Below are 21589 nucleotides of genomic sequence, written 5' to 3'. Positions count from 1 at the left end.
AACTCTAATTGGGCTCCAGGTCGATTATCTCACCCATTTATCCGCCCAGAATCCAGGCCTCCTGACCCAAGGGACAAAACACGAGGCTCCCACTGGTTAATTGCTTCCCCGTCAGGCAGGTTGTTTTGCTAGTGAGGGCTGAGTGCGCCTCCCTGGGGATGAACCAGGAGGAGCTACAGCACAGTGGTGGGATGAACAAACATCCCAAGGTCCAGACTCTGCCTCCCCAGGCAGAGACCTCAGAGCAGCCTGGGACAGGCCCTTCTGGGGTGTGGCCGGCTGGCTTAGTGTGTGCTGCCGCCTTGCTCTCCCACCTTCCCATCCACCGTGCCCAGCTCCACCCTCAGCAACTCTGGCCTTCACACTGACCCCTGCTGGTCCCAGTTCCTGCCCTCGCCCAGCTGGGAGAACCCTAAGCCAGAACCCTTGGCTTGCAGGGCACTGCTGACTGCAGCCTGCTCATGGGCAGGGGCTGGAACTACTCAAAGAGAGAAGACGCAGGACCCCCGGCAAAACCTGCTGCCCAGAACCCCACAGGCAGGGCCTGAGCTCGCAAAGAGCCTCCATGGATGGACTGTCAATGGTAAAACTATCCTCAGCAGCTTGGGCCATTCTCAGCTCCTTCTAAGCCCCCAGATTCCTGGATTTCCCGGAATTCCTGGATTTCTGGGCCTGAGCAGCACCCCCAAACTACAGCCTATCCAGTAGATCTGGGAATTCCACAGCAGTCTCGCCTGCCCCGCACCAGTACACACACCCCTCCCCTGGTCTCTCACTCTTCCTCTTGTCCAAGTTTTGTTGATTTTGTTGCTCTTCTTCAAGAAATGAGTTTTGAATATATTCACCATGCCAATTCTTAGTTTTTCCCTCTTTGGTTACATCTGATTTAGTCCCTGTCTGAGCCCCTGTCTGAGCCTCTGAGCCTCTGTTGATTCTGTAGCTATTTTTTGAGCTTTTTGAGTCATAAACTCAGATAATTTACTTTCACTCTTGATTTTCAAATAAGTGCATTTAAGGTCTTAAGTGTTCCTTTCTGAGACTTCCAGCCACATCCCTGAGGCCGTGACTTGGACCCTCTCATTGTCTTGTTCTAGCTGCCCCAGTGCAGGTCTCTGGCAGGGGTAGAGGGCGTGGGAGCACACATAGCCCCCACTCTGGCATTCCCTCAGTGGCACCCAGCCCGCAGGGCTCTCATGCTCTGAATCCTAGGCAGTGGGCTGGCCCTGGACCTAGTGCTAACCGGAAACCCGGGGCCAGTGACTGCTCTGCCCCTGGAGACACGGCCCCTCCCCAGTGGTCCTCTTGCCCAGAAAACTAGAGGATCCAGAGTAAGGACAGAAGCCCCCATCCATGAAGGGCTGAGGGCGGGGGCGGGGACCAGTGTCCTGACCTGGATACCACCTGACCTTGGGCTCCTCCCAGCTGGTCAGGGGACCAGTCACTCACATCCCAGGCAGACACCTGGACCCACTGAGGTATTTCCTGTCCTCTTCTGGTGCATGGCCACCTCCTAACAGCACTCTTCTGGTGCTGTGGGTGGAGTGTGGCTGTAGTGATGGAGCTGCCTTGGGAAGTTGCTGAGACCCCCTTGGTGGTGTGATGGTCGCTCACTGCTGTGAATATTCCGTGTCTGAGAACAACATGTCACCTCTGGACCTTGTTGTTGGGGTGGGTACACAATCACACACACACCATATAATGTGCGTACATAGATGTGCATGTTATACATCCTTTATTATACAAATATGTATTATACATATTGTACCCAAATAAATATACTGCACACAATTTATATATAAGCAAATATATGTGGAAGTGAGATGTAATGTACATGTATAATATATAACATGTATTTATATATACATACACACATGTATTTATAAATATGCACCACCCTTATGGCAGAAAGTGAAGAGGAACTAAAAAGCCTCTTGATGAAAGTGAAAGAGGAGAGTGAAAAAGTTGGCTTAAAGCTCAACATTCAGAAAACTAAGATCATGGCATCTGGTCCCATCACTTCATGGCAAATAGATGGGGAAACAGTGGAAACAGTGTCAGACTTTATTTTGGGGGGGCTCCAAAATCACTGCAGATGGTGATTGCAGCCATGAAATTAAAAGGCACTTACTCCTTGGAAGGAAAGTTATGACCAACCTAGATAGCATATTCAAAAGCAGAGATATTACTTTGCCAACAAAGGTCCGTCTAGTCAAGGCTATGGTTTTTCCAGTGGTCATGTATGGATGTGAGAGTTGGACTGTGAAGAAAGCTGAGTGCCGAAGAATTGATGCTTTTGAACTGTGGTGTTGGAGAAGACTCTTGAGAGTCCCTTGGACTGCAAGGAGATCCAGCCAGTCCATCCTAAAGGAGACCAGTCCTGGGTGTTCATTGGAAGGACTGACGCTGAAGCTGAAACTCCAGTACTTTGGCCACCTCATGTGAAGAGTTGACTCATTGGAAAAGACCCTGATGCTGGAGGGAATGGGGGCAGAAGGAGAAGGGGACGACACAGGATGAGATGGCTGGATGGCATCACCGACTTGATGGACATGAGTTTGAGTGAACTCTGGGAGTTGGTGATGGACAGGGAGGCCTGGTGTGCTGTGATTCACAGGGTCGCAAAGAGTCGGACACGACTGAGTGACTGAACTGAACTGAACTGAACTGAAGCACATGTAATATGTGGGTAAGGGGCTTTCCTGGTGGCTCAGATAGCAAAGAATCTGCCTGCAATGCAGGACACCTGGGTTCAGTCCCTGGGTCGGGAAGATCCCCTGGAGAAGGGAATGGCTGTCCACTCCAGTATTCTTGCCTGGAGAATTCCATGGACAGAGGAGCCTGGCAAGCTACAGTCCACGTGGTCGCAAAGAGTCAGAGATGACTGAGCAACTAACAGTTTCACAATATTTAGATAAACATGCTCACAAACACTGCATAGAATGACCTCAATCCTGTTGATTGCATTATTCAAATTTTGCCCTATTTTTTGTTTGCTCCTTGATTCCTTGATTCTAAAAGAAAAATCTTAAACATTACTGTGAGTTTGCCCATTTCTCCTGGAATTTCTATCAATTTTGCATTTCATATTTTAAAAGATATGATGCTAGATGGAAGTTTGTGTTTAGTTGAGTCTTTACTCTTGAGACCCCCTGGACTATAGCCTGCCAGGCTCCTCTGTCCGTGGGATTCCCCAGGTAAGAATCCTGGAGTGGGTTGCCATTTCCTTTTCCAGGGGATCTTCCTGACCCGGGGATTGAACTCACGTCTCCTACATCGGCAGGCGGGGTCTTTACCACTGAGTCACCTAGGAAGATGGATGCTGCTGCTGCTAAGTCACTTCAGTCGTGTCCGAGTCTGTGCGACCCCATAGACGGCAGCCCACCAGGCTCCCCCGTCCCTGGGATTCTCCAGGCAAGAACACTGGAGTGGGTTGCCATTTCCTTCTCCAATGCAAGAAAGTGAAAAGTCAAAGTGAAAGTGAAAAGTGAAAGTGAAGTCGTTCAGTCATGTCCGACTCTTATTAATCCCATGGACGGAGGAACAGTCCATGGGATTTTCCAGGCAAGAGTACTGGAGTGGGGTGCCATTGCAAAACTGCTACCTTCTTAATAGATTGGTACCTTTTCCCGCTCAAACTCCCCTTTGTTCTTAAAAGGACAAACTCAAACCTTAAGTTCTGTCCTCTGCTGGACCTGCATCCGCACCTTTCCTTTGGACAGTGTTTGGTGGGCTGACTTCCTACTATTGTCAGCTAAAACATGTCTCTTTGGGGTGATAGAGGAAAATATACAGAAAAGAAGAGAAATTTGTTGTTATCTTTTATCCCAGTATGCGACTCACACTTTGCATGTGTCATAATTGCTGACACGTTTTGATTATTTCCTGCCACCTTATTCCATGTGAAGCATCTTCTACTGCTGTTTTCTCCCTTTGACTAGGTTTCTGCTTGGTTCCTCTGGTGGCTTGATGTTATTCCTCTCTCTCCATCCTCTGGAGGTTACCTGGGCTGTGATATACATTCGCAGGTCTCACTGCCCGTGTTCTTCCCCCAGCACTGTGATGGTCAGCATCTATTTCTTCCTTGTGACAAGAGGAGACCTTCTCTACTTGTATTGGCTGCGTTCATTCCTCTGCCCGCTCCCAGGGACACAAGCTGGGATTTCTACAAGAACGACCATTAAATTTTCTTTTTACATCATGCCTCAACAGTGGTAAAACTTAGTTCTACATTTAGTAGGTTTTTTTTGCTTCTGCAGAGCTCAGTCTATGTGTGAAACAGGTCCTTCCCTCCCATGTTCTCTGCCTGCCTTTTGTCTGTAGAAAAACTTCAGCCAAGAACAAGTTTAATCAGAGAAGTGAAAAAATACAAAAGCAGAGGAAAACAGTCAAATGGGACAAAACAAAAATAGTCAGGAAGCTGAGTCAAGGACCTTTAGTTCTTCCTCCAGTGCTATAGAGGATATTCTGAGCCATCTCCTGTGAGCTGTCCTGTAGATACTGAAACCCCTACCAGGTGGAGAAGTTAACCATTGGTGCATAATGACCAGAGTGTAGCTATGACATAAGCTGCCACAGTTCCAAGAACTGGCCTCAAGGAAATGGGAACAAGCCGACCCTGGAATTGAAGATTAATGTACTTGAGACAATCCGGGTGACGCTGCTCAGACCACTGAAGACCAATCACCAGATGACAGTCAGAGCTGACTGCTGTTTCTGTGAGGAGTCCCTCCCTCTGTCCATGAACGCTCTTGCCACCGATTGTCAGTAAAGTGGGGGAAGTCAGCTTTTGGACAGGTGTCCACCCTCCCCCCCAACCCCTGTTGCTGGCATCCAGAATAAAACAAACTTTCCTTTCCACCAACCTGGCCTCTTTATTGTCTTTTGAGCAGTGAGCAACTGGACCCCGCTTTTGGTTACGTGTGTGTGTGTTTGTGTGATGGACTAAATGTCTGTGCTGTCGTTTAGTTGCTAACTCACATCTGACTCTTTTGTGACCCCAACAGACTACAGCCCACCAGGCTCCTCGACCATGGGATTTCCCAGGCAAGAATACTGGAGTGAGTTGCCATTTCCTTCTCCAGGGGATCTTCCTGACCCAGGGATCGAGCCCAAGTCTCCTGCACTGCAGGCAGATTCTTTACCACTGAGCCACCAGGGAAGCCAGATATTTGTGTCCTGTTCGTGTTTGACACCTGTTTGTATCCCTTCCCCAAATCCCTATGTTGAAGCCCCAATCCCATGTGGCTGTATTTGGAGCAAGGACCTCTAAATAAGTAAGGTTAAATGAGGTCGTAGGGTGGGGCCCAGACATGGCAGCATTAGTGCCCCTGTAAGAGGAGAACTAGAAACCCCTCCTTCCCTGCACACTCTGAGGAAAGACCACCTGAGGATGTGGAATGAGGCGGCCAGGGACAAGCAGAGGCAGAGGCTTCAGAAGGGACCACCCTGCCCACACCTGACCTCCACTCCCAGCCTCTAGAACTGTGGGAAAGGGAGTGGTCCGGCTGTGGTCCTTTGTTACGCAGCCCAACCTAACTAAGACAGTGTGTTTCACTTTTCTGTAGTTCTTCTTTGAGAAATTCTTTCAGAAAGGATGCATGAGAAGCACGTTTCAGACAGTAAAGAATCTGCCTGCGATGTGAGAGATCCCTGGGAGGGGGAAGATCCCCTGGAGAAGGGCATGGCCACCCACTCTCGATTCTTGCCTGGAGAATTCCATGGATCGGGGAAGAGTGAGTTACATACAGTCCATGGGGTCACAGAGAGTCGGACACGACTGAGCGAGTAACTTTCTTTATGAGTTTTAAATGTCTTTATTTGGTGCTGCCACTTAAGCGCTAGTTTGGCTGGATCTGTAATTCTAGATTAAAAAAACAAACAAGTACCCCACAGTGCCTGAGCACCTGCAGGGTAGGGGCAAGGGAAGGCATGAGCAGCTGAGCCCCAGGTTGGAGGCTGGAGCTGGGCTCTAGGAAAATGAGGAAGAGGGAAGGTGTGTGTGTGTGTTGGGAAGGTTGTTGATTGGAGGAGCAGTCATGAGTTTGGACTAGGGGGCTGTGGGGTGTCCACAGGAGATCCCCTTGGGCCCCGGGAAGCCTGGTTGTGGCTGGAAGAGGTCTTGTGACTCAGACACAATCCCCCACCACTGCTCCTGTCTGCAACTCCATCTGAGGGACAAACAAGAGACCAGTGACTCTGGTGGGGAGGGCGGGTTTGGTGCAGGGTTTGCACAACATCCCAAGGCTGCAGACAGTCTGTGAGGTACTGATGCTAAACTGGGTGGCCCCTCAGTCCACACCCACGACCCACTCCTCCCTGGAGGAGGGAGGAGGGAGCACCATGTGCAGGAGAGGTCCCACCCCCGGTGCTTCTGTGTCCTCCCCGCCTGGGCCCGGGACAGCACACAGGCAGAGACCTCCGCAACTCAAGAGGAGGTGGGAGCTTGCCCTCCTGCCCCACCACGGGGCTCAGCCCTGACGGTCATGGGAACTGGAGTCCCAGGCTGCCCCAGACCAGGTGAGGGTCCCAGTTAGGGCACAGTGGAGGCCCTCTTGGGGCCATGGGCCTGAGGAGGCCACAGGGAGCGCTGACTCTCCGAGAAGCGCTGGCCTGGGGCAGATGCACTGAGGGTGGCGGATGTGCTGCTCAGAGGATGTGGCCAGGAGGGCATCCACAGGCCACCAGCAGGCTCGGGAGAGGCAGTGTTGGCTGGCGGAGTCCCAGTGGCCACCTTGACCCCGAGGCCCTGCCTCGTGGCCAGAGCCTGCCTGTGTCCTGCTCAGCTCTCCTCCCAGAGCACCCCAATGCCTCCAGTTCATGAGCTGGCCATGAGGGGCAGACACTCCCAGTGGGCCGTAGATGCACCAGCCCCGCTGGCCCCCACAGGGCCACGCAGGCTGCGTCTCGGGTCAGTAGTAGGCCATGAACAAGGCGGCCACTTTCTGGAGGATGACCTTGTGGTTGTCATACAGGGGGATGCGCTCATCCACCACCTGCCAGCGAATGGCCATCCCCTCGTCACAGGAGTGCAGATGCTGCGGAAACAGAAGTGAGTCCTGAGTCCCTCCCGAGCAGCCCTGCCCTCACGCCCACACCCCGAACCCATAGACAGCAGGAGGGCGGTGGGGACCCCAAGGCCCGGCTCCCAGACCTGCTACAGACTGGCTAGTGACCGCTGCCTTTGTACTTCTACTGAATGGTGCTAAGATCACCCCCTTCAGGCACAAATCAGAAAATGTTTGCGAAGCCCCAGAAACTTTGAAAGCGTGGGGGGCGGGTGGGTACAGCCTTATTCTGCGGTTTTCTGTCCTGCAGACAAGGCCTGGGTTTTGTTCCCTGGGACTTCCCAGCCCAGTTCCAGATTCGGGGTCTGTAGGGGGATCAAAGTACACAGGACGATATCCCCACAAGACTGCATGAACCAGCCTCACCTGGGCATGAGCCCAGAGGCCCCAGGGTCCCCCTCTGCCCCACCCACCTGCTGCTGCCCTCTGGCCTCTCCTGGTTGCCCCCACAGACGCTCTGGTACAACTCAAACCCCACAGCCCCCTTCTCTGGTCCTGGCCAGCTCTGGCCCCAGGCCAGGGACCCCTCAGACCCCTCCCTGCAGGCCCCAGGACCTCTCCAGAGCACTGATGGCCCCAGCCCCTGTTCCTCCAAGCCTGAAACCCAGGCCACATACAGAGTTCAGCCTCTTGAGCTCCACATCGCTCTGGTCTGGGAAGTGGATGCTCACAGCCACCGTCTCGATCCAGGCATTGTCCGTGTTCCTGGGGTCATCCATGTATCCTTTGTACACCTGGGGGGTAGCAAGGGTGTGATGGATCCCTGATCCCCTGGATTTCCCCCAGAGGGAGAGCCCCAAGACTTCTCTGGGTCTGGGCCACTGTGAGCACAGCTGTCCACCATGCCCCAGCCCCACCTGGCCTCTCCCTGCCTTGTCTTCCTGCCCCCAGCACAGCCTTCAATTTGAATGACCCATCACAGGGGGCCATGGCCTCGCTCGTCACCCTCTTGGTCTTTGGCCTGGCATCCAGACCTGCCTCAACTGCCCTTGGAAGGATTAAAAAGGATGGGTGGACCTCCAGACAGTAGGCTAAGTGAAAGAAGCCAGATACTGAAGGCCTCACGCTAAATGATTCCACCGACAATAAATGTCCAGAACAGGCAGATCCACAGAGACAGAAGGCAGCCTCATGGGCGCCAGGGGCTGGAGTGGGGATGAAGCGGGTGACTGCTCAAGGGTATGGGCTCCCTTTTGGGGGTAACAGCACATTCTTGAGCTAGACAGAGGTGGGGACCACACCAAGCTGTCTATGCACCAAATGCCACTGAACTGCTCACTTCAAAATGGCTCATTATATGTTGTTTAGATTTAACCTCAACAAATCAAGTTTAATTATTTTTTACTAAGTAGAGAAAAGAGAGAAGGCGATGCTCCCTCAGGGGCTGCAGCGGACAAACCACGCGGAACTGCTGGGTTTGTAGGTCAAGCCGTAAATATCAGCAATTGCCTACCTCATCCTGAGACGCAAGAGGCAGAACCAACGACTCACACACCCACCTGGAGGACTGCTTAAATAAATCACGGCACAGAATGTTACGTGGTTGTGAAAAAGAGCAAGTGGATTCGGAAATAAAGACCTAAAACTACGGCCTTTGCAAATTCACTGAAAAAGCAAGTTATGTGTTTGTGCCCAGCTGTGCTCAGGGCAAGAGTGACTGTGAGCCAGACAATAGGCCTTCCCTGACCCAAGAGCCCTCCTTGATCTCGGGAGAAAGCCCAGACAGGGAAGGAAGGCGAGGGGCCCAGAGCCAGGCCACATGGCCCCAGTTCTCCCTCCAGGAGCTGTGGGCAGTAGGCTCAGGGCAGGCTCCCCACCCGGCTCCTGCAGCCTGCGCAGCAGCCGGCACGACCACACCCCAGGGCCCAGGTGCACAGGTGGGAGCAAAGCGGAAGAGCCACCTCACCTTCATGCCCTGAGTCAGCAGGCGCTCGAAGGAAGACCAGAACTCTCTTTGCAGGACCTGTTTTAAATTCTGGGGCAGCAACTCTCCTGGCTCCCGGGAGCCCTGAGCAGAGAGGGAGGCGGGGGCAGGTGGGCAGGGTGGTTTGGGACCTGTGTCCTCTGGCCACCCACTTGGCATGGGCAGTGGGCCAGCCCCCCGGAGCCTCAGGCGGATGAGCCTCTGGCAGAAGCTGCCTCGGGGCCAGTGTGACATTGCCCAGAGCCCACTGTCCATGCCAGCCCGTGAGGCCAGGTGTCACAACCTTTGAGGGGTACCAGGCACCATGGGGGAACCAGTACCCTGAACTCTGCCACCTGGCCACCAGCCAGAGGTGTGTGTGGGTCCCCACCCCACCTCTAGCCTCAGCTCCAGTGCGCTGGGCTCCTGGCCACTCCTGGCACACCCTGCCCTGGACACGGGCCTGCACCTGCACTCCCCTCTCCACCCATCTAGGGCGCCTCATCCACATCACATCTACTGCTCCAGCCTGGGAGACTCCCTGCCTTGCACCGCCTGGGGTGGCAGGACCTTCAGCTGTCTCTCAGGGGACACTGCTCAGAAGATGTCAAGAGAGACTGGAGAGGGAGGTTGAAGGGTGCTGGAGAATTCTTGGGGGGAGATGACCCAGCCTGCGCTCACCTTCCCTCACCTGGAGGGCACGGGGGTCGTGGCTGCAGGAGCCAGACCACCCAGAGCCCTGGAATCCTGGCTGGGGTCTGAAGACCCTCAGGGGGTCTGCCCCACGCACACTCATTAACTTGCTGCCCCACCGGGTGGATGCCGGGAAAACCCAGCAGCTTCGTGCTGAGCTGCGGTAGATTATGGACTCCAGGGGCAGGCTCAGGGGAGGGGCCCCTCAGAGCTGCACAGGGACACTGGCCTGGGGCCTGTGGGTGCACGGTCCTCCTGTCTGGACCTGCCTGTTCTGACCCCAGAGTAACGACAGGGTTTGGGAGAGCAGAGGGCAGACAGACGGGTCAGAGTCCGAGTGGTTGGGCTGCTTGGTCAGGACAGGCCCAGCAGAACACATCCCAGTTATGTCACCATGAGCCCATCAGTCCTGCAAATAGCTGCTGCCCTGAGCAGAGGACACGAGTATGCCCCGCCCTGCCCCCAGCAACACCATCCTGCCCTCGGGGCTCAGCTCAGGCCCCAGGGCCTGCGTGCCCAAGACGCCCACCCCCAACCCTGAGCTCTGCAGGGGCAGCCCCAGCCCTGAGCCTGGTGCCTGGACCCAGCAGGTGCTCAGTCAGTGCTTATGCTCCAAAGAGCGCCTGAACCCATCTTCACAACCACCAAACGAAGAGCTAGGAGAAAGCACTCCTTCTAAGGCAAGGACCAGCCTTTGTCATTCAGAACAGGGACAGCTTCCAAGCTGTCCAGGGCAGCGGCCGCTGGTGGCTGGTGACCTGTCGGTGGCAGAGAAGGCAAACGAGTGCAGGGCCTGGGACAGCAGGGGCCTCACCCCAGGCAGCATCCAGTGCTCGGAGGGGCCATGCTTCACCACCAGCACCTCCAGCATCTTCTTGACGTTCTTCCTGCAGATGGCACCATCCAGGCTCCGCCTCCAGCTGCAGAAGGATTCGAGGGGAAGGGTCAGGCTACCCCTGCCCCCACCCCCGCCCCGGGAGGCCACCTGCTAGGCCAGTAGCACCTGCTCCAGGGGAGAGGAACCATCTGCTCCCATAACCTCCAGTCTGGCCAGAGCGGGCCAGCCTTGTTGGACAATATGTTTCTACCAAAAGCCTTAAAGAAGCCCATGCCCTGGACCCAGCCCTTCCCCCTCTGTCACTCTGGAAGTGAAGGGTGAATTGGTATGGATATTTGTCTGGGTAGTGACAAAGTCCTCCCCAAGGGGCCTCTGAAGGAGGGGACCCACAGGGAAGTGAGGCAGCCTGTGGGGAAGAAGGGTTTGGGCTCTCCTGGAGGCACCCACATTCATCCCCTGCCCCACCACGGGGTGGGGCACTGGGCGACACTGTACTTATCAGGGGCTACTCACCGGGTGATCACAGGCTGCAGTGTGTGATTGGGGCCGAAGCGGCTGAGGTCCCCGCGGCCGCGCAGTCCCGTGCGACCCATGGGGTTTCTGGGTAGACAAGGGTCAGCTCAGCCCACCGCCAGTGGCTGGAGACCCCAGCCAGGGCAGCAGGCAGGGGCTGTGTGCCAGCTCTACCCAAAGCTGCCCTGGCTCAGGGTTCTTGGAGCCCAGGCAGCTCCCCTGGATAGGACCAGGGAGGAGGCCCAGACCAGACCCCAGAGCCCAAGGCCCCTTGACCAGGCTGGGTGACTCTGTGTCATGCGCTGGGGCTGTCCACTGCAAACCCTGTCTGTCGGGGGTTCCAGGGTGGGCAGTGGCTACCTTGGGGTGGGCTGGAGAGGAAAGGGGCCTCTGGGAGCAGAAACCAGCCCCATGGCAGATGTCCCCCCAGAGAGCGCCTGACTGACTATGGCGCCGTGCCCGAGGCCCTCAGCTGGCCTGTGAGCATGCATCAATGGTCCCCCTCCTCTGCCTGTGACTCTCGGCACTGCTCTCTTCCTGCACACTGTATCCCCCTCGCCAATCCCCTCCCCTGTCCAGGGCTGGAGACGCACCTGGTCACCTCAGTTTCCCTGCCCCACTCATCTCTACCGCCCCATCCTGCAGCTTCTACCCCAGTGGTCACCCCTTGTTGGGGGCCAAAGTGAGGCACTCGGCCCGTGGCAAAGGTCATGAGGAAGGAGGCTCGACATATGCAAAGGCGGGATCGAGCCTCAGGAGTCCCCCTGGAAATCCTCAAGCATCTACCCCCATAACCAGAGCCTGCCTACTTTACTACTTTGTGCTCTCACTTACACCTCTGACTTTACGAGGGGCTGTCCCCCACCTCCTCTTTCAGAGAAGGAGTTAACTTAGAGCTCCAGTTAATAAAAACTCCTGGGCGTGACAAGAGTGTTTTAACCTACAAACTCCTCTGAAGTTTCTCTAGCCTGCCTGACAGGCTTGTCCGGCCACATGTGATTGCTCACAGCCTCCCAGCCGTGAGAGGCACGAGATGCTTTAAACCTTCTAAAAACAGGTTCCTTAGAAAAGTTAGAAAACCATTAGTATAAGTATAGTGGGCTGATTAGAAATTGTATTGGTGAAGGGTTTTTCATTTGTTGAGCCAATGTTTGTTGCTAAGTCTCCACATCCCCTGCCCTTACACACATTAATGAATATATAGAAGAAATAAGTATTAACCTTTGATATAAATCACGTTAGACCTTAGGCTAAGTAAATTCTTTCCTTAACTAAAACCCACTACACCCTCACCCTATAGGAATGTAACTTTATTTGGGTGGCATCTGTTTTGAGAATAATCACCCCTGGAGAAATAAGTGTCCTGGTTGACTGACCGCTGTCACAAGGAAAGGGTCATAAATTGTCAGCAGGCCCCCTGGCCAGAAGATGATGTAACACCCCCAAGATCTCTGTATACATTTGTATGAAGCACCTGACTTTGATAAAAGTCAGGACTGCTGACCCCGCATGACTTTTGCATAACATCTCAGTGTATAAAAGTAGACCATGGAAAATAAAGAGTTGGGATCAGTGTCTCGAAATACTGGTCTCCCCATGTCGCTCTCTCTCTCACTCTGGCTGAGTCTCCATCTGGAGCGCGGAACCCACCAAGCTTACTAATTTTGCCTGGGCTTCTAAGATCCGACCGGGGAGGCCTCAGAGTCTCCTCTCCTTCGGGAGAACGGAAGGATGCAAACTTCTTGTCTTGAAGTTTTATTGGTCTCCCACGTAAACCAAGCTACTCAGCCTCTTTTCTCCACTGAATTTTCCTACTGAGCTATCCTCATGCTATTACTCTTTATACCTCAAGTTAATATCTAATTGAAGCTATTGTACCCTGATCCTTGCCGACGCCGTCCCCGCTTCGAACTCCCTGGATCAGCCGGGGCTGGACCCCGGCAACCCCTCCCTGCTCCAGAACATTCCCAGAGGCCCACCACCCACCTCCTCCCACAGGCAATTTCCCCCAACAACCGCCTGCTCCTTGGGGTCTCCAAATCCCAGCTGACTGTGATCCCGTCCCCGGCCTCCGCCCTGGTGGTGCAGCCTCCCCAGTGACCCTCAGACCCCAGGCCATCATACGGCAGGCATCCACCAAATGCCTGCTGGGCCTGACGCCACAGGCCCTCTTTCATCTCTATGCTGATTCCATACCTGTGCAGTGGGGCATACTGTCCCTACAGCACAAGCCTGGAAATGTAAGCCCAGCAGCCCTTTAACATTGCCCCTGCTTTACTCTCACAATGGGGTCCACGTTTTACCCTCTTTCTACACCTCAGGAATGGAGGTCCTAAAAGTTGTGTCAGAGAACCAGGGCACAGTGCCCGGGCCAGCAGGGCCAGCTCACAGTCCCCACCCCTCCACACGTGTCCAGGGAGACTGCCAAGTGTGGGCCTCAGGGGTTGGTAGAAAGTACTTTATGTTGATGTTTCTTTCTTCCATACTTTGTTTTTATCAGAAAAATTTAAATCAACCCTGAAAGTTCATTGGAAGGACTGATGCTGAAGCCGAAGCTCTAATACTTTGGCTACTTGATGCGAAGAGCTGAAGAGCTACTTGATGCAAAAAGACCCTGATGCTGGGAAAGATCAAGGGAAGGAAGAGAAGGGAAGCAGAGGATGAGATGGTTGCATGGCATCATCGACTCAATGGACATGAGTTTGAGCAAACTCCAGGAGATGATGAAAGACAGGGAAGCCTGGCATATTGTAGTCTATGGGGTCCCAAAGAGTTGGACATGACTGAGAGACTGAACAACAAATCAGAAAAACACCAACTTTGCTGGAGAGGAAGCCTGACCCCAGAAGGAAAACCGCAGATGTGGCTGAGGGCTGGAGAAGGGCCGGGGTGGTGGAGGGGGGGTACACTCACAGAGGGAGCCCGTCCCGCACTGTGTAGACTCCATGGAAGCTGCGCCGGTCCAGTGGTCCGTCCACTGCATTGTAGCTGATCCTGGACAGAGGTTCCAGGGCACTGGAAGGGAGAGGAGAGGTCGCATCCCCAACAGAGATGGCGGGAGGCAGAGTGGCCACAGTGACCCCTCGTCCACCACGGGGCTCCTCCAGCCACAGACGCCCCCAGCCACATGCCTCCCAGCATGTCCCAGCCCCCAGGGAGGATGGGGCGCCCACCCAGGCAGGAAGCAGGGTACTCACTCTCCCACGGGGTCCACCAGGTCCTTGTCCTTCCTGTTGGCCGTGTAGAAGGGCGGGTTGTACATGAGGAACTCCGTCTGCGGGACACAGGGACTCAGACGGTCACCACCCCAGGCTGGCCGTCACCCAGGACAGCTGACTGCAGAACTCTGGGAGGGCCCAAAGGACACGGAAGTCCGAGCTGGGCTGACCTCAAGACACACACACCTAGGCCAGCCGTGGTTGAGGGGAGTCTCCCCAGGCGGGAGGATGGGGGGCTAGGCTGGACTCCAGAAGGAGGAGTCCCCTGGCAGAGACTGGGGAGGAGTGACAGCCCAGAATGTGCCAGGAAAACCAGAGAGAAGGCCTGGGCCGGGGGGTGGGGGGCGGGGGGGCGGGGTGGCACACCCCCAGGCCTCCTCCTTCGCTCCCTCTCACTCTCCACCTCCATCCTCCCCAGCATTCAGAAAGGGGATAAGGGCTGTTCTCTGGGGACGGGGGCTTGAGGACAAGCGGGGCAGTGGGCCCTGTGTGGATAGCAGCCCAGTGTCCAGGTTCATGGCCCAGCTTCACCCCTCAGGTCTCATGGACCACGCTTCCCTCTTCATCTGTCCCTCGTGGCCCTTCGAGGCTGCGGTAGGCTCAGCCAACCTGGGGCCCAGACCACTCCCCCCAGGACACTGGGCCCCTGCAGCCTGGTGGGTGAGGCCAGAACAGGCACTCACCTCCCAGGGCACCTTCTCGTTGGGCACCGGGAATCGCAGGACAGAGCAACTTGGGTAGAGCAGATGCCGGGCATTCACGTGGTAGGCGTCATCTGGGTCCTCTGCCTTCGATCTGCTGTCCAGCTCAGGATCCCGCCCCACTGAGGCCTTCTGGGGTGCTGGAAATGGGGAGAGGGACAGGGCCACCCTCTGAGGTCCTTTCCCCCAAACTTCCGGGCCGCCTCCACCTCCCTGAGCCCAGTTTGAAAGTCAGCCACAAAGAGAGCACCATCCCCAGGGTTCCCATCACTGCAGCCAGGAGGACCAAAGCCTGAGCTCAGGCCCCCGTTGCCTGGGGTAGCTCCCAGCAGAGCTCTTAGTAATCAACATGATGCACAAGCCCTTCCAAAAGCCTGTCCGGATGAAAGGGCAGATGGCTCCTTTGGGGCCAGCAACAGCCCAGGAGTGTTGCTCGTGACCATTTCTTGGCCGGCTGCAAATCTGGGAGCAAAGACATGCTTTCTGTCACCCGGTCAACTGGGTCTCGGGTCTGCTGGACCTGATGCACACGGGGAGGTCAGGGGCCTGGGACAGGCTACCTCTGGAATTCCCCAGCCTGGTCAAGCCAGGGGACTTGGCCACGCTCAGCACATGTAGCCGTGGGGTGCGTCAAGCATCCCAAGGTGCTGGGGCTGCTCCTCTCCACTCCAAAGACACCCAGACAGAAAAGAGCACAGGTGGGTAGAGACCAGCCGCTGGCACAGCCACCCACTCACCCAGAGTGGGGACACCTTCTTCTGAGCCAAAGCCACTGTCCCTCAGGGCCTTCACAATCCAGTGCAATGCTGTGGCTGTCTGGGCCACCTGGAATGCTCGTTCAAAACAAGATTGGTCAATAGGTGCCCGCACACGGGATGCCCAGCTCCCCACCCCCGTCTTCCCCAGGCAGCCACCCAACACCTGGGGCTTGGCCAGAAGGGCCATCGGAACCATGCCCAGAAACAGAGGTCCCAGCCGGGAGCCCACCTGCTCCTCCAGGGAGGCCAGTCTCTGCTCCATGGCGCCCGACTGCTTCAGATGTGCCATTTCCAGCAGGCGCACCATGGAATCCACCCTGCAAGAGGACACAGCTGAGGCCCGCGGCCTTCCAGGGGTCTGGGTGTGAGTGGAGAGAGCCTGGTGCCCTTTGCAGGTGGGCAGCTTACCACATCCAGCAGCACAGGCTCCTTCAGCTCTAGTTTCAGGCTTCTTGATTTGAAAGGTTACACTCTATGGTTTCATAGAGAATGAGCACCACCTAGTGGCCCGGGGGAAGACCTCGCAGCCAGTGATGCCCCAGGCCCACAGGCCACCCGACAGCCCCAGGGGCGTGGCCGGGCCAGAGGGGCAGGTGTGCAGAGCACACACACCTGTTCCTCACCTCAATATGCCTACAGGCTGTCAGTCACAAACTCAGGAAGGACAGAGTGGCCTCTGGGCAGAGGAGGGGACGCTGCCTCCGGGTACCAGTGGGGACTTTGGAAGCAGGAGGGGACACTGGTTCGGGAAATGTTTGCTGGTTTTGGTCTCAGTTTGCTACAATGTAGGAATTGCACCCAAGTGGGCCTATGTGTTCATAGGAAGAACACTTCCACAGCCAAGCATCCATCCAAACACCCCGGTCTTTTCCCCTGGCTTTAAGCCGCCTTCTCCCAGAGCCTCCTGCTCCACAACAAAGTGACAGGCATTTCAGGGACCACAGGGCTGCAGCGTCAGCCCTGCCGAGATCCCCGGCCCCGTACTTGTCACTGACGTCCTGGATCTTCTGCTCCGGCCTCTGCTTCTGCTGGAACTGCTGTTCCTGCAGGTAGTTCTCCTTCAGGTACATCTCCCAGGACAGGAGGGCCGCCTCCTCTGTCTTCTCTAGCTTGTTCTCTGTGCGGGGAGGAGAGCCTCTGACCCACTGGGGCCCCCGCAGGGAGGGGCGGAGGAGCCCACCCACGCCCAACCCCAGTGGGCTGGCGGCAGTCTGGGGGCCTGAGAGGACTGCATGTCCCCTCTCTCACCCCGAGCTTCCGGGATGCTCAGAGGAGCTGCCCCCCGATCCCGGCTGCACCCCAGACGCGGCTCTGGGGACGAGGGAGGGACAGCTTACTGAACAGCTTATGCCGCTTGGCAGGGATCTTCAGCACGACCCTCTTGATGATGAGGTGCAGGTGGCTGAGGAGGATGAAGGGGGGCGGCGCGGGGGGCCTGCCCTGGTACTCCTCGATCAGGTCGTGGCGCTGGAACTTCCAGATCTGGTCCGTGTGCTCCTGCACCTGCTGGAAGGTGTAGCTGCAGGGGGCGAGGAGCACTGGTTACCAGGAGCATGGGCCACACAAGCTGGGTTATGCACAACTGTGTCGTTGCCTGAGTGTGCGCCATGACTGCCCACAAAGGCACACCAGGGAGGGCGACTGGGACACAGGAAAGGCAGCTGAGCACCCTGGGGGCCCAGAGGAGAATGAAGAAAGAAGACCTAGATTTTAGAGCCCATAAACCTTGCTAGAGAACAAAACAGACCCTCATGTGTTGGGAGATGGATGGTGTCCTGCACTGGACTCTAAAAGGGTCTGATTCCCCTGAATCTGACAAACAGAAGAGACAGTGTCTTCAACAGGCTGACATGCTCGTTCTTCCACACCCTGTGTCTCGTGCGGGTAGAGGTCAGCTGGCCCGGATCCCTGACAGAGGTCCTTGGAGGAGGGGAGGGAGGCTGGGCAGGGCTGAGACACAGCCGCTGCCTGCTGGGCCTCTGGCCTCTGTCTATCACAGCCCAGCACTGGAGCAGGGTCTCTCACTGTTCAGAGCACACGGAAAATCATCAAGTGGCAACCTCATCACCCTAGCTGATGAAGAGAAGAGAAACAGTGCCCAAACCGGCCACAGGTCCCAGGGGCTCTTCTCCAGCGGCCGGGAGGGGCCTGAGGGGGTGGCAATGCCCTGAGCCACAGGGTCAGCCTCCTGGGCACCACAGTCAGGGCCGGCCCTATGTGCCTGCTTTACATGGAGAGCAAAGACAGGTCGTCTTGCCTCACAAGATTCTTAACAAGTGTGACACACACGCCTCCACCCCCAAAGATGATCTCAGCTAAGTCGCTGCCCCGCATCCACCTCCCTCTGCTGGGGGGAGGTGGTGAGACTTCAGTGCCCCTCCCCATGGTCTCTGAGCACAGGGCCCATGGGCTGCCCCCCAGCAGTAGTGCCCAGGTTGGATGCCACGATCACCAGGTCAGCCCGGGCTGAGCCAGGTCCTGGGTCCCAGGCTCCACACCATCCACACCACCCTGGGGGCGGGGGCAGGCAGCAGGGTGTGTACCCTGCATGTGCCACTCACTTGAACATGGCGATGAGCAGGTTGAGCAGCAGGATGTTGGCAAAGAGCAGGTAGAGGCAGAGCAGAAGGACAGTCAGCCACTCGGGGAACACGGGCTCCTGCCGCGCCTGGTCGATCTCGGGGCACTTGGGCTTGTAGGGATCCGTGCCATTGGGGCTACATTGGTCTGGTTTGAAGTTCACGCCTGGGTCGGGATGAGGGGGCAAGTGAGTCCAGAAAGCCATGTGGAGTCACAGGGGCCCTTCGGAAATGACCTCACTGGCCTGGAGCCCCGGACATCTGGGTGACCTCAGCTGTCAGCTCAAGCCCGAGGGAAGCCAGAAAGGGCTGACCATCTACACCCAGCATCCTCACGGGCAGGAAGTCCCGCTGCCAGGAAAGCCCAAGACCCAGACCTGCACTGCAGGCTGGCACATGCCTCTCTGGGGTCCAGGCACCCTACGAGGGCACTTCCTGGGGGTGTGTCATCCACAGGAGGGACTATGTCATCTAAGTCACAGGTCCTAACCCTGGGAGCAGAATGTGGCAGGAAAGACGTCAAAGAGAAAATGAACAACTGTCGTAAAGAAAAGGGAGACGTCAGAAAGGAAACGTGCTGCGGAGGCGACCCTTCTATATGGAACATGTGACTAGAAACCAAACACAGCTCCACACTTGCAGAAGAGTAAAGGGTACATAATATTACAAAACGTAACTATATACTCGGCGTTTAAAAATCTGTAAGAGAAGGGCTTCCGTGGTGGTCCAGTGGTGAGTAATCTGCCTTGCAATGCAGGGGAAATGGGTTCAATCCCTGGTCCAGAAGGATTCCACATGCCTCGGGGCAACTAAACCTGTGCACTAAAACCACAGAAGCCCCCACACCCTAGAGCCCGTGCTCCACAATGAAGGAAGCCAACACGGTGAGGAGCCCACGCACTGCAGCCAGAGAGTAGCCTCCACTCATTCTGTCTAGAGAAGGCCTCGTGCAGCGGTGAAGACCCAACGCAGCACTGAAGACCCAGCGCAGCCAGAACTAAATACTTAAAGAAAAAAGACATCCAGATTGGAAAGGAACAAGTATTTGCGGATGACATGATCATAGCAAACCCCTCCAAAGGCACCTAAAAACTATTAGAACTAATAAAGAAGTTCAGCAAGGTTTCAGAATACAAGTTCAATACACAAAATATAGTGGTTTTCTATACAGTAAACAATCCAATTAATAAAACAATTCTACTTACAACAAGCATGAAAAAGAATAAAAACACTTAGGAGTAAATTTAACAAAAGAATTACAACTTATATGATGAAAAATAAAATATGCTATGGAAAGAACTTAAAGATCTAAATAACTGGAAGAAACCCCATGTTTATAATCAAAATCCTGGATGTCTTTTTTGGAGAAACTGATTAGATCACCTGAAAATTCATGTGGACCCAAGGGACCCAGAGGCCAAAACAATCATGAAAAAAAGAACAAAGCTGAAGGACTCACACTGGCTAGGACCATGGTGCTGGCACCCAGATAGACACATGGTTAATAGGAATAGAACAGGTAAACCCTTTTGTTAACAGTCAACTGATTTCTGGGTCGGGAAGATCCCCTGGAGGAATTAAATATGGATAACAATACAGATGACTTGAAAACATTACACTGAGTAAAAGAGGCAAGACACAAAAGACTACATATCATATGATCCACTTTATGTGAAGCGTCCAGAAAAGGCACCTTCTACCCTGATGCTGGGGAAGAGTGAGGGCGGGAGAAGGCAGACAGAAGATAAGATGGTTGGATGATATCATCACCTCGGTGGACATGAATCTGAACCAGCTCCGGGAGACAGTGAAGGACAGAGAAGCCTGGTGTGCTGCAGTTCATGGGGTTGCAAAGAGTCCGACACAACTTTGCTACTGAGCACCATCAACGATAGAGACAGTAGACGACAGGTCACCTGCATTTGGGGTGCGGGGGTGACTACTAAAGGGTATGGGGTGACTTTTGGAACAAGCGTTCTAAAATTAGATTCTGTAAATATACTGAAAACCATGGAAGTGGCCACTTTTTACAGGCGAGTTTTATTGTATGTGAATTAATCTCAATGAAGCTGTGACAGAGAACAAACTCTGTGTTCTCTCCACTCAGAAAAGGAAGACATGTCTGACTGCAGTGGGAGGAACAGAAGGAATCAGGTGGCATTTAATGGGGTGGGGGGCGGTGTCAGCTGATGCTCCAGGCCACATCCCCGACCCATTTTGATCTCCCCGAAACTGCGAAGTACAGCCCAGCTGCGGCCAGCTGATGCTTGCCCCACTCAACTGATGGGCTCCCAAGTGCACCCATCTCTTCCTTCAGGAGCCACGGCCCCAGGCAGTGCTGAGTGAGTGGGATGTGCCCAGTCCTCCCCTCCTCCCACTTCTGTGACCCTGGAGGAATCCCACAAGGGTGGCACCTCCTTTTCCACAGCTGTCAGGGCCCCTCCTACCGTCAATGTAGGTTGGCAGCTGCCCGAAGATGGTGAGATACGAGTGGTAGATGGCCCCCCGGAAGATCCACTCCACCCGCCTCTCGTTGTGGATGAGGATGGCCTGCTTGGCCACCCCGAAGGACACAACCCACACGGCCAGCAGGAAGAGGAAGAAGAAGACGTCCTTCATCTGTGGGAGCGGGGCACCAGTTGCAGCCACACCACCCCACACTGTCCCTGCCCACAGGAGGGTCCCCGAGTGCCCTGTAGTGGACGAGACTCCATCAACCCTTACAGCATGGCTGCATGGAGCCAGGAGCTTCAGGGAACAGCCTAGAGGGGTGCTGGGCACCCCACGAGGAGTAGGAAGGGTCATGACCATGACCCAAGAAGGGGAGCGACAGGAGCTATAACAGGGATCAGGGAAGGCTGCCTGGAAGAGGCAACGTACAGGCAAGACCCGAGACAGGCACGCTAGGGTGTGGAAGCAGAGTGGTGACTTGGGGTCCTGTGGGGTGTGCTGTGCCCCGGGGCGCCTTAGGCCCTCCTTACCATCACTCCAGAGTGCTTCAGAGCCCCCCTTACCATCCACCCTGGAGTGCGTTGGGCCCCCCCTTACCATCCGCTTCACGATGATAATCTTGGGCCCCAGCGTCTTGCTGACGGTGAAGATGTGCATGAGCCGCAGGCAGAACATGGTGAAGTCCAGGGAGAGGATGATGCGCCCGGTGTACAGCAGCGAGGGCATGAGTCTGCACGGGAGCAGGGCCTCAGCTGGCCACCCTGGCCTGATCCCAGCCCTCTGCCCAGATGCCCCAGCCCGTGAACAGCCTGACAGGGAGCAGGGCCTCAGCTGGCCGCCCCCGGCCTGGCCCCAGGCCCCTGCCCAGCTG

The 21589-nt window shown here is 55.4% G+C and overlaps 1 protein-coding gene across 9 annotated transcripts in view; it reads right to left on the bottom strand.

The window, feature by feature from the left end:
• Window positions 1–4851: 4851 nt before the first annotated feature.
• The window catches only part of TRPM2 (transient receptor potential cation channel subfamily M member 2), a 51367-nt gene continuing 34629 nt past the window's right edge, over window positions 4852–21589 (bottom strand). For 6 of the 9 annotated variants that reach the window (XM_027547467.1, XM_027547427.1, XM_027547441.1 and 3 more), the window contains 15 exons: window positions 21316–21448; window positions 20715–20886; window positions 18250–18433; window positions 17026–17207; window positions 16673–16805; window positions 15918–16005; window positions 15668–15755; window positions 14913–15070; window positions 14209–14285; window positions 13925–14026; window positions 11012–11098; window positions 10475–10580; window positions 8971–9072; window positions 7682–7798; window positions 4852–7034 (listed from right to left, as the gene is read on the bottom strand). In XM_027547467.1, coding sequence (XP_027403268.1) covers window positions 6909–7034; window positions 7682–7798; window positions 8971–9072; window positions 10475–10580; window positions 11012–11098; window positions 13925–14026; window positions 14209–14285; window positions 14913–15070; window positions 15668–15755; window positions 15918–16005; window positions 16673–16805; window positions 17026–17207; window positions 18250–18433; window positions 20715–20886; window positions 21316–21448 — 1855 coding nt within the window. In that variant the 3' untranslated portion in view covers window positions 4852–6908. Of the gene's footprint in view, window positions 7035–7681; window positions 7799–8970; window positions 9073–10474; window positions 10581–11011; window positions 11099–13924; window positions 14027–14208; window positions 14358–14912; window positions 15071–15667; window positions 15756–15917; window positions 16006–16672; window positions 16806–17025; window positions 17208–18249; window positions 18434–20714; window positions 20887–21315; window positions 21449–21589 lie in introns of those variants that run through there. The other 3 variants (XM_027547477.1, XM_027547486.1, XM_027547495.1) reach the window with 2 other exon arrangements.

The sequence above is a fragment of the Bos indicus x Bos taurus genome, chromosome 1 (genome assembly GCF_003369695.1).
Source record: "Bos indicus x Bos taurus breed Angus x Brahman F1 hybrid chromosome 1, Bos_hybrid_MaternalHap_v2.0, whole genome shotgun sequence".
Lineage (NCBI taxonomy): Eukaryota > Metazoa > Chordata > Mammalia > Artiodactyla > Bovidae > Bos > Bos indicus x Bos taurus.
The sequence above is the reverse complement of the archived record's forward strand: the minus strand, read 5'-3'. Positions and strand labels throughout refer to the sequence as shown.